This window comes from Kryptolebias marmoratus, linkage group LG5 (assembly GCF_001649575.2).
Source record: "Kryptolebias marmoratus isolate JLee-2015 linkage group LG5, ASM164957v2, whole genome shotgun sequence".
Lineage (NCBI taxonomy): Eukaryota > Metazoa > Chordata > Actinopteri > Cyprinodontiformes > Rivulidae > Kryptolebias > Kryptolebias marmoratus.
Genome location: NC_051434.1, coordinates 20,422,771 through 20,437,448, shown reverse-complemented (window position 1 = coordinate 20,437,448; position 14,678 = coordinate 20,422,771). Strand labels below are relative to the sequence as shown.

At 40.8% G+C, this 14,678-nt stretch overlaps 1 protein-coding gene across 1 annotated transcript in view; it reads left to right on the top strand.

The window, feature by feature from the left end:
* The window catches only part of zgc:158659 (uncharacterized protein LOC791141 homolog), a 31,625-nt gene that overhangs the window by 4,169 nt on the left and 12,778 nt on the right, over positions 1-14,678 (top strand). The window contains exons 2-15 of the mRNA XM_017437444.3: positions 1,690-1,818; positions 3,349-3,452; positions 3,531-3,693; positions 3,769-3,978; positions 4,051-4,118; positions 7,098-7,226; positions 10,799-10,852; positions 10,959-11,068; positions 11,162-11,303; positions 11,460-11,545; positions 11,659-11,764; positions 11,857-12,009; positions 12,090-12,221; positions 13,328-13,452. Coding sequence (XP_017292933.1) covers positions 1,734-1,818; positions 3,349-3,452; positions 3,531-3,693; positions 3,769-3,978; positions 4,051-4,118; positions 7,098-7,226; positions 10,799-10,852; positions 10,959-11,068; positions 11,162-11,303; positions 11,460-11,545; positions 11,659-11,764; positions 11,857-12,009; positions 12,090-12,221; positions 13,328-13,452 — 1,667 coding nt within the window. The 5' untranslated portion in view covers positions 1,690-1,733. The remainder of the gene's footprint in view (positions 1-1,689; positions 1,819-3,348; positions 3,453-3,530; positions 3,694-3,768; positions 3,979-4,050; positions 4,119-7,097; positions 7,227-10,798; positions 10,853-10,958; positions 11,069-11,161; positions 11,304-11,459; positions 11,546-11,658; positions 11,765-11,856; positions 12,010-12,089; positions 12,222-13,327; positions 13,453-14,678) is intronic.

Here is a 14,678-nt window from a genome sequence, read left to right as displayed (position 1 = left end):
TCTATGCGCCACAAATTTGGAACAAACTTCCAGAAAACTGTAAAACAGCTGAAACACTGGGTGCCTTTAAATCTCAACTTAAAACCCACCTGTTTAGAGTTGCTTATGGCTAAATTAGGGTTAGAGTGCAGGGTTTTGATGTCTTCAATGTTTTTCTCTTTCTTACTGTTTATTCATTGTCACGTGCTGTTTTTATTTTGTTTTTTAATTATGTAAAGCACCTTGAAATGCCTTGCTGCTGAAATGTGCTATACAAATAAAATTTGATTGATTGATGGATGGATGGATGGATGGATGGATGGATGGATGGATGGATGGCCTAATTATGTTGTCAAAAACAGAAATTCTGTCTGCTTTTTAAAATACTAGCCATAGAACTTAGATGGTGATAATTACAAAATTAATAAGTTTATTAGTGTTCATTGGTTATTATATAAAAATTGTACATGCATAAAACATTTTTTACAAGTTCATGAATCAAAGTATCATTTAAAGAATAAAGTGTGTGAAACCTGTTGTCATTTACCAAAATTTTCAGTTTTATTTAAGCAAATTCTGTTTTTAAAATGATTAACTATAAAATCAAGTTTTTGTTATGAGAATCTCATTTATTTCCTACAGTGAAAACATGTTGGGTTTGTTTTTTTTATCAAATCAGCATTTTGACTGTTTTAGAGTATCCTGTCCTATTTAATTTCTTTAATTACTTGACTCTTAATATAAATGCAAAAAAAAATCAAACTATTGTTTAAAACAGTCTAAATGAATTAAAGCTCTGGGAAAGACTAAAGAGCTTGGCTCAGCTGTGACATCATAATGTCTGCCTTCGATCTCCACAGCGCACTTGGTATTCAGAAACGGCTCAGCTCTGTTTTTATTCCTGCGGTTGCCATGGTGAATCGTGGTGTCGGAGCTCCACTGATGATGGCTTTGTATTGCGCACGTGCACACTTTTACATCAAGGTTAAGATACTCCGAGTTATTTAACCTCATTGAAATCAGAAACAGGATCAGAAAAGTCAGAGTTTCCCTGACCGGGGTAAATTAAGTCAAAGTATTTAGAAAAACTCAAACTTTGTTAGGCCTCCTTTCTGAAATAAACCCAGGTCTTAACAGGTGAAGTACAGAGACACTCATTAAAACCTCCTTGTAACAGTTTTAGATAACATTTCTGTGTTGAGGACAATGATTTTTCCAAGGTTCTCCTGAGTCCATATAGAACCTGATCACTGTGACATAATGGCTTCCTCATGCAGTGTCATCCTACAGTGGTTTCTGTCCTCAGATGTCCTGAAATTTGTCACTAAATCATCCTCTGAAGAAGGTACAAACTTCAGCTCTTTGGGGGATTTGAACGAGGTGATGAATTCTGACATATTATTGGTTGTAAAAACAGAATTATTGGATTTTTTTTTACCCAAACTCGACCCTGTCCCTCAGAACAATGCCTTTGTAGATTCTGACGTTGGTCTGTCTCTTTGCCATAATAAAGCCTTTTTTATGGGTGTGGTGTTGCAACAGACATCAGATTTGCTGATATATTCTAAATCCAAGGTTTTAAAGAGTTTAGAAGACTTTCCAGTGTTTCAGTAGATGGCATTTGTCTGGTGGAATATGATGAGAAGCTCTGAATCATCTGAAATCATCTGAAAGAACAGAGTTTGACAGGATGTTTGTCTGTCTTCACAGGTAGCGCTGTGCTGAGGTGAGGCAGCCTGAGATTGGTGGTTACCATGGTGCCCAGGCCGTCATCAGGGGAGTTATGGGGGCTTCATCTGATGCCCCCTCGGATCTTGGTGGACTGCTGCCTCCCCAATGGTGATATTCTGTTGTTTTATTCTATTCTGTTCTCCTCTGGTCTTTTGTGTGTGTCATTGTACATGTATGTAATCTATCTTTTTGGTACGTCAGGGTTCATAGTGAGCCTGGACCTTTGTGTCGTTGTACATTTGTGTTAGTCTGATCTGTGTGTTGTTGTGTCCAGCCCCAATTCTGAAACAAACTAGGGACGTGTGTAAAATGTAAATAAAAGCAGAATGCAATGATTTCCAAATCTCATAAATGTTTTATTCACAATGGAACACAGTAAACATAACAAATGTTTAAACTCAGAAATTGTACCATTGTAAGAAAAATTAATATTGTTTTTTTAATTTGTCGGGACCAACACACCACAATAAAGTTGTTCCAGGTCCATGTTTCCCTCTGTGAAGCCTCCCCTGTTCTTATAACAACAGTCTGTAAACATCCAGGAGCTGAGGTGAGCAGCTGATGGAGGTTTTGGACGGAATGTTGTCCCATTCTGGTCTGTTGTAGGATTTTAGCGGTTTAACAGTCCTGGGTCTTTGCTGGATTTTTTTGTTTCATGATGCATAAAATGTTTTCTTTTAGTGAGAGGTCTGGACTGCAGGCAGAGTAGTTCAGCTCATTAGAACAGAGGACATGGCATCTATGGTTTTCAAAAACAATTTAAAATTTTTATTCTTCTGACCACAGAACAGTTCTCCTCTTTCCCTCAGTCCATTTTTAAAGAGCTTTGGTCGAGAAAATACAAAAGTGTTTTGAATGGTGTTCATATTTAGCTTCTTCTCGGCCTGAAAGAGCTTTATCCATCATCTGTGGATGGAACAGTGAGCTGTGTTTACAGACAATGATCTGTGGAAGTGTTCCTGAGTCCATGCAGTGATGTCCAGAACAGAATCAGACCTGGTTTTAATGCAGTGGCCCCTGAGGGCCCCAAGATCACAGACATCCAACAGACATCCTTCAGTCTTTTGTCCTTTGAGCTCAGAGATTTCTCCAGATTCTTGATGACAATATAAACTGTAGATGATGGGATATTCAAAATCTTTCCAAATTTTCTGTTGAGGAACACTGTTCTGAAATTGTTCCACTATTATTAAGCAGAGTTTTTTGCTAACTGATAGACCTCTGCTTGTATTGTGTCAATTTCAGTTTATCTAAAATGCTCTTTTTCAACTCAGTACCTTAAAGAATTGTTGTCAATAAAATTAATTAGCTGTCAAATGCTCTTCTAGTTGTTTTTTTATTCATACCCCTTAACAGCCTTTTCGCCCAATTCTGTCTTTTTTTTTTTAGTTGTGTTGCTGCCATCAAATTCAAATTTATTTTATTTTTTAAAAATAGTACAATTTCTTAGTTTAAACATTTTCTATTTTAACTATGTTCCACTGTGAAGAATAAGATATGGGTTTATGAGATTAGCAAATTTTTAAATGCTGTTTTAATATACATTTTAGACAGTGTCCAAACTTTTTGGGATTTGTAGTTGTATTTTCAGCTTCTGTGTGTTTGTTCACTTGTGTGTTCCCTGTATTTGTCTGTCAGGGATGATGGTGAGTCTAGAATGCCTCAGAGAAACTCCCCTCATCAGCATTAAGCAGCAGCTCTTCATGGAGGCCAGGAAGTACCCGCTCTACCACCTGCTGCAGGTACGCCATTCTCAGCTGCGACCTCACACGCTCCATCTGTCAGACTGCAGCTTTAACTTCTTATTTCTGATTGGCCAGGAGGAGTCATGTTACATCTTTGTGGGTGTGACCCAGGAGGCAGAGAGGGAAGAGTTTTACGATGAGACGCGGCGTCTGTGCGATCTGCGACTGTTTCACCCGATCCTGAAGGTCATCGAGCCACTGGGAAACCGTGAGGAGAAGATCTTAAACCGTGAGATCGGTAGGACCTGCCCCTTTTTCTCTGGCGCCATCACTCAGATAAAAAACCGTCCTCCAGACTTTGCCTTTCTCGCAGGCTTTGCTATTGGGATGCCAGTCTGTGAATTTGAGATGTTGAAAGACCCGGAGGTCCAGGACTTCCGCCGGTCCATACTGAGCGTGTGCAGAGAGGCTGTGGAGGAGAGGGAGGGAGGCGGGGCCCACAGCCAGGCGCTCTACGTTTACCCCCCCAACGTGGAGTCCAGCCCCCATCTGCCACAGCACATCTACAGCAAGCTGGACAAAGGTACTGACCCTGTTAACCTGCTGAGTACTTGAACCTGCACCTGTCTAACTCTGAATACCCGTCTCTATGCAGGTCGGCTGATTGTAACCATTTGGGTGATCGTGTCTCCATCTAACTCCAAGCAGAAGTACACCTTGAAGGTAAAGCTGAACAGGTGTTGGTTTGGTTCAGTCTCAGAAAGTCTTTGATATCTCAGAATAATGTCAAATGTAGAGCCGTTATGAGTTTTTATACCTGATTTGTCCTCAGAAGCCCCTGTCCTCGCTGGAAATAACTAATACAAACATTCAGCTCCTGATATGAAGTGTGTTTTAACACAGAACCAGACTTAGTTCCCTAAGGCGGCAGTGGCTCAGGAGGTAGGGGTTTGTCCTGTAATCGGAGGGTTGCTGGTTCAAGCCCCCGCTCCGGCTATCTCAGCCGTTGTGTCCTTGGGCAAGACACTTCACCCGCCTTGCCTACTGGTGGTGGTCAGAGGGCTCGGTGGCGCCGGTGTGATGGCAGCCTCACTTCTGTCAGCCTGCCCCAGGGCAGCTGTGGCTACAATGTAGCTTACCACCATCAGTGGATGAATGGGTGAATGATTGTAGTGTAAAGCGCTTTGGGGTCCTTGGACTAGATAAAGTGCTATATAAGTGCAAGCCATTTACCATTTAAAAATTATTCTTAATGCCCTCTGTCCAGGGCTGAAATTCAAGCCTGGTCTTTACAGACCTTTTTTTACAGAAACTGGAAACAGATTGACAACGAATTAACTCATTTCCTTTGTAGCATGCAGACAGAAAAATGTGGAGTAATGTTTTCAATTTTTCTTAAAACTCCAATCTCAAAAACTTCAAAGTGATTTGTGCAAATACTCTTTTAGAAACATTTACATCACTATCAATTTTGAATTACACAGTTTTAACATTGAATTCTGCTGCTTTTTGCAAGTGCAACTGGCAGCAAAAACTAGCGGAAGTAATTCTTCTGTAAATATCATAATATTTCTGCCAGAACAACCATGTATTGTAAACTGACAATGGTGTAATGCAGAGGGTTTGCTAAGGTTTGCTTGTAGGCATGCTCAGGTTAGCTGATAGGTTTACTAGGGTTTGCTGGTATGTGAAAAATAACTGAGTGAGTCAAGCTCTGGAAAGAGACATGAATAGAAGTGATCATTTTTTAAAAATGAGACATCCTACCGACCAATAACCTTTTTTTATATTTCATGGCAGCCTGCTACCAAATGATCCATAGACTAGTATTGGCGCTTAGCCCGATGGTTTGGAACCTCTGTTGTAATGGTTTATAAAATAGCGTATGAATCACCTTGATATTTTAGAGATTTCAGATGTTTTAATGTGGCAGCAGTTCAACAAAAATATTAACTATTGGTGACTGGAGTTGGTTTTCTTTTAAAAACAACAGTTTTGTCCACTTTATTTTAACTACTTTAATATTTCCTTTCAAGAATTCTGAATTTGAGATAGATATATATTCTAATCAAAACCTGAACCTACTGTAATACTCCCTGATCATATCAGGTACAGTTCACCTCATCCATTTCCATCAATCAAAGCCTTTAACTTTCCTTTAGGTGTCTTACAGCAGGCTGGACTACTGTGAGACACAGTTGAGGTTCATATCACCTTTGAGGAGGAGGGGAATTTGAATGGGGAGGTGCTAGTGCAAATGTCAGAGGAAGTAGAAGGACAAAAGCTCTGCATCGCGTCTAAGCAATTGCAGGAGTTGGAAAACTTTTGCTGCAGTATGATAAGAAATCTTTTTTTCAGCTGTCAGCAAAGATAAAACATCTTAATGCAAATAATGAAATAACATAAAATAACATCACTGTAGCTACATTTATATTTCCATCACCTAGCACAGCCACTGAGCCAATATGTGTGCACACAGGACAGGTAATTGTTGTCACAGAGTGAAAGCTTCCAGCTGTTTTGAACATGTTTATCGTATATACTGTATTAGTTACAAAGGTAAGCACATTACTCTTGTGGTATAAAAAATATGTAGAGCCCCATAAAGCTGGTGACTCTACATGCATATGTGTATATGGTAAGTGCATGGATGAAAAATGGTAACCATTTTGTATCAGTTGGGTATAAAATCATACCTAGTGGGTACATTTGACAACCACTCTTTTCTCATAAATTAAGTGACACTACAATTGAAAATTTGTGTATTTTCTTTCAATTTTTCTCAGTTTGAAGTCTCCAACTAGTCTCCAAAAGTTGCAGCCCAGTGAGATCCTAGCTTTAGTATTCCTTTTGGTCTAAAGTTCTTCCATAGTTGTACAGAGAACAGAGATTTCCAGGTTGCACCCTCAAAAATAAAAATAAATAATAATAATTAAAAAATAAAAACTAACAAAAGAAATCTTTAAACACAACTGGGAAAATCTATCGCCAATCATCAGTTGTTGTTCTACCTGAATAAAAAAAAGTTGCCTAACCCTACCCAACCCTAGCATCAACACACTTTTGGTCTTGAATTAAACTTTATTTTTTGTTTGTTTGTTTGTTTCAGCTGGATTTTTAAGATCTTATTCTGTTGAAAATACAGATAGGTAAAGGTATAGATGAAATACACTGCTCTTTTTACTTACGGTGTCGTTTTAGCAATTCCTATGTCCCACAGCTTTAATCCCCAGAGGTTTGTCTTTCTGCTTTTGTCAATTTCTGGTGGAAAAATGAGGAAGTGTGAAAACACTCTATTAGCTCTCATTGTTAGAATGGCTCTAGATCATTTAAACCAGCTGACTCTTCTAATGTTTGAATGAAAGGCTTCTTATTACAGCTAAACCTTTCAGGTTTATCATAATATTTCATTCATTTTTGGTAAGGCATATACAGTAAGGTTCTCTGTGCTGTTGGTACAGTATTTACAGCTAAACATTTAATGTTTTCCAACATTTTTCGGGATATTTGGGACAGTTATATTTTCTGAAAATAATTTCTTTTTTGGGGGTAAAAATACAGTTTTGGGGTTTAAAAACCAGCCATGTTGAGTTCAGATTACTTTAAATCCACACCACTCTGTCCTCATATCGTAACTAAGAAATATCATTGCTGAACCAGACTCTGCTGTGATCTTTCACTTCACCTTTGACCTTTTTTCAGGTGAGTCATGACAGTTTACCTGAGCAGCTGATTGCTGAGTCCATCAGAAAGAAGAGTCGATCTATGCACCTGTCCCCTCAGCAGCTCCGCCTCTGTGTGCAGGAATACCAGGGCCAATACATCCTCAAGGTAAACCTGTCTGTCTCATCTGTCTGTTCAGCCATCCATCTGCCCATGTGGCTGTCTCACCTGTCCACCTGTCCCCTCAGCAGCTCCGCCCCTGTGTGCAGGGGTACCAGGGCCAGTACACCTTCAACACACACCTGGCTGTCTCACCTGTCTGTTCATCCTCCTGACCACCTGTTTACCTGCACACCTGGCTGTCTCACCTGTCCACCTGACCACCTGTTCGCCTGCACACCTGTCTGTCCACCTGTTTACCTGCACACCTGTATTCTTGCCTGTCTCACCTGTCTGTCTGTCCTGCCACCTCTTTGTAAGTATGCACAAGTTCCAGGGTCAGAACATCTTCAAGGTACACCTGGCTGTCTCACTTCCATCCACCTGTCCATCTACCTTACCTGTGTGTCTGTTCTGCTCATCTATCTCACCTGCAACTTTGTGCATGTTCGCTCTTTACAAGAGCTAGTTCAACGCTCAGTTCACACAAATTACAACTGAGTTCATTCATGTTCATAATTCTCAAATAATCTTTTTTTTAACTAAATCCAACCTTATAACATAAACTAGTTTGTTTTCATTTATCAAACTTTTACAAACTAAATACTGTGTTCGAAATGTCCACTCCTTCTCAATTTGGGGCACTGTAGCTTGAGTCAGTCATTTTGTAGTGGTGCTCAAAATTTTAACTGTAATATTTCTGTCATGATCGGGGTGGAAGGAGGCGAACCCTGAGCGCAGACTCATATTGAAAAAGAAACTAATTTATTTAGAAATAAAAGGCAAACCAAAACAAAGGCTGACGTGGCAGCAAAACCTAAACTAAATACAAAACATTAACTAACTAAACAAAACCTGAACAGACCTGAGACAATAGATGAACCAATGGGGGACGACGAGACACGAGCAAACGGAAGGACAGCACATCAGGGAGGCAAAGAATGACAATGAACCAGCAGGGAAATGTGGAAAGTGACTGGGTTTTAAAGGCAGAGGCTGATTAGTGGAAGTGGGCACAGGTGAGATGATTATGGAGCTAGAGGCAGGTGTAGATGGGTGAGAACGGGGAAGAGAGAGAGAGAAACTGAGGAGTAGTGAATGGTGGCTGAGGCACAGGGAAGAGGCAACTAAATAACACAAACAATAAACTCAAACTGAAACATGAAGACAAAACAAAATACAAAAACCCAGATCCTAACAATTTCATTCCCTATATAGTGCACAAGAAATTAATTTGGTGCAATAAAAGTAGTGTATAAGGTTGCACACTACATTAGTCAAAATAAACCAAAATGCCTTGTGACCTGTGTTTTTGTCATTTTTGGGGGGAACATTATCGTCCATGTTGGCAATGATAAGAGTCACCTGGAGGGGTGTGATTGGGGAGAACAGCCTTCCTGATTTGATTCTGGGTTATGTTTTGTTATTAGACTTCTGTGCTATGCATAGGATGGCCATAGAAAACTCCATGTTTGAACATCGACTGGTCCATAAGTGAACTTGGTACCAGCCCCCATTGGACCAAAAGCTGATTATTGTCATATCAGACCTACAGTCCTATATTTAGGACACTTGGGTAAAGAGAGGGAAGGAACTGTCAACTGATTACAACCTGGACATGAGTTGGATCCAGTGGTAGGGGAAAGGATGCCAGACAGCCCCAATAAACCCTAACAAATAGTGGGAGTGAATTGGGAATACAGTATCTGGAGGAGCTCTCTGCTGGTAAGATCTTAAACTTACACCTGTGGGAGAGATTTTAATGAGCCCAGAAAAAGGTTGGGGACATGGATTTTGAATGGGCTGTGTTCAGGGCCTCCATTGCAGATGTGGCTTCTAGAAGCTGTAGTCAGGAAGTTGTTGGTTCCTGGCACAGGTGCAATTGGAGGATACTTTAATAGACACCATTACTGACGGAAGCCGTCACTGAAGAAGGAGGCCTTTAGGGTTTGGCTGTCGTAGAAGACTTGTAAAACAGCTGAAAGGTACAGAAAGCAAGACGACATTTATTTATGTGACACCTGACTATGAATATTTGTTGCATAATAATGACGTACCGTTGCATTTAAATAGTGTTCAAAATGCATTTACACTGGGCTAACTCTATTCCCTACTTAATTCTTTATGCAGTGAACATGATGTCATGAGTGAGTGATCAAGTGAACATTTTGAACACATTTTTTAAATTTTTATTTAAGTACGTTATGTGTCAGAATATTAACTGCATCATCACAATCTCTGTAATATGCTCTCTTCTAGCCTATTTCCATCTGCTTGCTTCCCCTATTTTCTGTGATCACACATGATGAATTTTAATATGACTGAGTTTACACCAAAGCTGCTTTAAGTATCAGTTTTTCTTCTCACAAGCAAAATAGGTCTGGAATTGTGACTAAAAAGCCGTCCATTAAGACTACATTTTTAATCACTGTGACTTTTAAAGCAGATTTTATTAAGCACACTGTCAGTTGACAAAACTTCCAATTACTTAAATAAAAGATGCATCTGGTATTTCAGTAATACTTACAGTACATACACGCCAGTCAGAGAAATGTTTAGGGGCAGAATAATTTAAAGTCTAAATTATGGTTCCTCTCTGCCTCCGGCATGCAAAATTTGGATGACCTCTGTGGCTGGAGCTCACTCCTGCAGGGTGCATACGCGGTATAAAAGTACACTTCAGTATAAGCTTTCATTTTTATTGCTTGAGGCATCAGACCCTCAATTTTTTGTAGTAAAATTAAAGTTAAAGGGAAAACACAGAGATTTTAACAACCAACAGTGTCCCCAAAGATTGGACTACTGACACATAAATGCGAGTGTTACAGCCTGATTGAGGTGTGCACACAGCAGACAACCTGTCCTCTAGGGGAAACACTAAGACTGTTTTCTGCAAAAAGTAGGTACAGTTTGTCCTACAACCATCCTAGCATACAGCTGTTCCCTGTCAAAAAGAATGTCATTTCATATCACCATTTTGAGCTTCTCTCAGTTCAAGTTCCTGGGGTGAAAAACAGTTTTCTTAAGGTCAAAGATCACAGAATTTATTTATTTATGTTTTGCCACTCATGAATCCACTGATTTGAAAGCATTTGTGTACAACGTTGCTCATCTGTGTCTCACCTGTCGACCTGTCTCACTTGTGTGCCTTTCCTCTGTATGTCTCACCTGTCTTACCTGTTTGTCTCACCGGTCTGCCTGTCTCACATGTATGTCTGTGTGTGTCCTACCTGTTTCTCACTTGTATGCCTTTCTTGTGCATGTCTCACTTGTCTACTTGACCGACCTGTGTGTGTCCCGCCTGTTCATACATTTCAATTGTGTGTTCTTTGTCTGTCTTATCTGTTAACGTTTTACCTTTGTAAGGGTGTGTTTCATCTGTCCACCTGTCTCACTTGTGTGTCTTACCTGTGTGTGACTGACTCATACACTTGTCTCACCTCACTTGTGTGCCTGTGTGTGTTTCACCATTCCACCTGACTCATTTGTGTGTTTGTGTGTCTCTTACCTGTCCACCTGTCTTATTTGTGTATGTTTGCCTGTCCCCCTGTCTCACCTATGATTCTCTGCATGATTCTCAGGTGTGTGGTTGTGATGAGTACCTGCTGGAGAAGTTTCCTCTCAGTCAGTATAAGGTAATCACTTGTCTCTGAACATACAAACCTTCAGCTGTCTCTCCTCACTACATGTTTAATTAATCTTCAGCTGTGTCCACCTGTCCTACTCTCCATTTATCTGCAGTACATCCGCTCATGTATCATCGTAGGACGTCTTCCTCACCTGATGCTTGTCTCCAAAGACAGTCTCTACTCTCAGCTTCCTGCCTCCAGCTTTGTTCCACCCTCTTACAGGTAAAGCAGTCAGACAGAGTTAGCAACAGCTAATCAGGAGCAAGTACAAGTGTGCTTCAGATCTCCAGATGATGTGAGTTGTCTGTTTTTCAGTCGAAGGACACCTCAGCCTTCTCCCTGTCCAGGCGGAGGAGATGGTTCTCCTCCTCGCTCTCTGTGGGCCTTTAACACTCTCTTGAGGGTTCGACTGCTCTGCGCCACCTACGTCAACGTCAACATTCGGGACATCGACAAGGTGCTTTGTCTTCTGGTCCTGTCCACCACCCTATTTCTGTCCAGCACCCTGTTCTCAGTATCTATCCTTAATATTAGTTTGTTTCACCTACTTCAGTGTCTACATTAGAGACCCCTCTAACACTGCCTCACACCTGGTGTGTGTGTATCTGTGTAGATCTATGTGAGGACAGGTATCTATCATGGAGGAGAGCCACTGTGTGACAATGTCAACACACAGAGAGTCCCCTGCTCCAACCCCAGGTAAGACATGCCAAACAGAAAGACAGACTAAACAACCTCCACCTATTTGACTTTTCATTTCTTGCCCATTTTTGTATTTGACCCTGTGTCGGTCTCTACATACCTGTGCTCAGGTGGAACGAGTGGCTGACCTATGACATCTACCTGGCAGATCTTCCTCGCTCAGCCAGACTCTGTCTGTCCATCTGCTCTGTGAAGGGAAGGAAAGGAGCCAAGGAGGTAGGAATGGAAGAAGACCATTATTTGGTGAGAGGATGACTGTACCAGTCCACTCACCTGTCCCTGTGTTCCCCCTCACCTGTTCTCCCCAGGAGCACTGTCCTCTAGCTTGGGGGAACGTCAACTTGTTTGACTACAAAGACATCCTGGTTTCTGGGAAGGTAGCACTGAGTCTCTGGCCAGTCCCCCATGGTCTTGAAGACTTGCTGAACCCCATCGGAGTGGCTGGTTCAAATCCCAACAAGGTACCTCTGTCTGTTTGCAGCCAAGGGACTGATCATTGCTGAGCTGATGGATTACTGATTGATAACTGATTGATCGGCAGGAGACTCCCTGTGTGGAACTGGAGTTCTCATGGTTCAACCAGACTGTTTTATTTCCTGATGAGCAGCAGATTGAAGAACACGCCAACTGGACCATCAGCAGAGAGCTAGGCTACAACTATTGCCATGGATTGGTAAGTCCCCTACCTCCTCTTCCTCAAGAGTACTCTTTGTTGAAGAAAAACTGCAATAATACATACGTGTAATGTTATATCAGAACATATAGTCACTGCAGAAAAGTTAATATCATCATTGGTTGAACACTTAACTGTACATTCTTCACCGATTCCAGCGTTCATTTGTTTTTTTAACCCACTCACACTGCACGTGTCCTTGACTACTCTCCCTGTAGATTGTGCGCTCACATGGAGATGGCTTTCTGTAGGGTTTTTGGGCTTGGTCCATCCAAGAAAGACTCAGGAAGCAAGGCTCAGCCACCAAGCACTCATTGTCAAAGAGCTGAGCCAAAAGACAAAGCTCTTAAGTTACTGGTCCAATTTTGTTCTAAACCTCATGTATGACCATGACATATGGATCATATAAAATGATGTGGCTGGGCTCAGCCTTAGAGGTGGGATGTGTCAAGTATATGATTAGGATACCTCCTTTGTGCTTCTGGTGTGATTATATTAGGAATGCAAAGATTAACTCATTTCTACCAGTTTGCAGATTTTCGTGTACATGATGCAAGAGCAGTCATGTACCAAAGTAGTTCCGGGATTAAATCTAGATACAATCAGTTTATTATGTCTGTGTTTCAATAAAATCTGATTTATTTAAATGTAGGCTGTACACTCTGCAAGTTTGTTTCTACAGGCATCCATTTTTTTTAAATACCACAAAAATTTTAAAAGTCTTAAGCTTGTATACAAAGCACAGATTCCCTGTTTTCACTTCTTTTAGTGAACAACTCCTTTTCTGTCTGCAGTTCCTGCTATTTAACTGTATTGTTTCCCATTAGTGACCTCTGCTGTTTAGGGGGAAAACTGCACTAACACTGGTAAAACAGCAATAAACACTGAAAGTCTACTTCACCCTAATTATATGTATCAACTACTATTAGCTGCACTTCAATATACAACAGTAGAGTGACATGTTTATGTGAGAATGGGACACACACATCATAAAGTACTTGTAGAGCTTCTTTACCAAGAATAGGTCTTTTTTGACTCCCTCACTGTTCTGTTTTACTCATTTCTGCCTGTCCTCCTGTCTGCCTGTCTTTCTGTCTCTGATTCAGAGCAGTCGTCTGGCCTGTGACAACAGTGTTTCAGCAGCTGATGCAGAGCAGCTTCGTTCTCTTTGTGCTAAAGATCCTCTGTATGAGCTGTCAGAGCAGGAGAAGGACTTCTTGTGGAGACACAGGTGAGTGTGGAGCCTAATGTTTTTATAAAAGTGACAGGCCTTGATTATAAAAAACACACTTTCTTTATTGTCTTTATTATAAGTATTTGTGTTTCTTCTCTGCTGTACATACAATCCTGAATCAAAAATGTTTCAGTGAAAAAACCTTTCCAATATTTCATTTATTCTCCTAACAACTAAATTCAGTTCAGTTTACTTAAATAGCCCCAGTTCACAACAGAAACAACAATGCAACTAGTTTAAATCCTATCAAGTTACATGCAATCCAGTTCATCTTAAAACAGATCCAGTTTAAATTCAATTACACAGTCAGTTTAATCCAATAATGATATAACACAGTCAAATTCTTGAATTACGTAGTAAAATGTCTATCAAAGACAACTAGTAGATCACATTGAATCTTCACTTTATTCCTCCATGCTGAGAAAGCACAGGAGAGGAATAATTCCCTTTTAAAAGGATGAAACCTACAACAGAACCAGAACCAAGATAGGTGTCCATTTGTTTGACCAGCTGAAGGTTTAGAAGACAAGAAAGAGACAGACAGAAAAACTGAGACAGGCGTTTGTCCCTTAAAGATGTTCTGATGATGAGGATACCAAGCAATGAAGAGTTTCAGGTGTTCTTTTTGTCCGATTCTTCCTGCAAACATGTCTTAAGGTGTCCAACAGTATGGGGTTGACATTGTCATATTTTTATTTCTAAATTTTCTAACATTCTCTATCAGGGACAGGTCAGGACTGCGGGGAAGCTAGTTAGAACTCTTCTCTCCTTCTTCCTCAGCTTTTGGAACGGAGCAGAAAGTTGTTTCACGTTGTCCTGGTGAAAAATGATTGGACATTCCTGGAAAAAATGTGGTCTTGAAGGCTGCAGATGTTGCTATAAAATCTCTGCTGGACATTTCTGCTTTAACCTTGCTATCATAGAACACTGATCGAAGTCCAGACCATAGGCGCCGGAACCACTGGGGCCATTGGCCCCCCCACTTTCCGGCCCTGCCAGTGCGCTGCGTGTTCCCACCAGACGGCTGCACAGACTGCACGCGACTCTCACAGACTGTGACTAACGTGTCCCTGTGTTTATATAGAGACAGAAGCACAAATAAAACCTACAGCATTGAGATCTGGACCAAATTCTTAAAGCTCCAGTCCAGGGTCATAACAGTCACCAAAAAGTTTCTGCAGATGCGACAGCGCGGAGTCGGGGTTGGGATCATTAACACATGA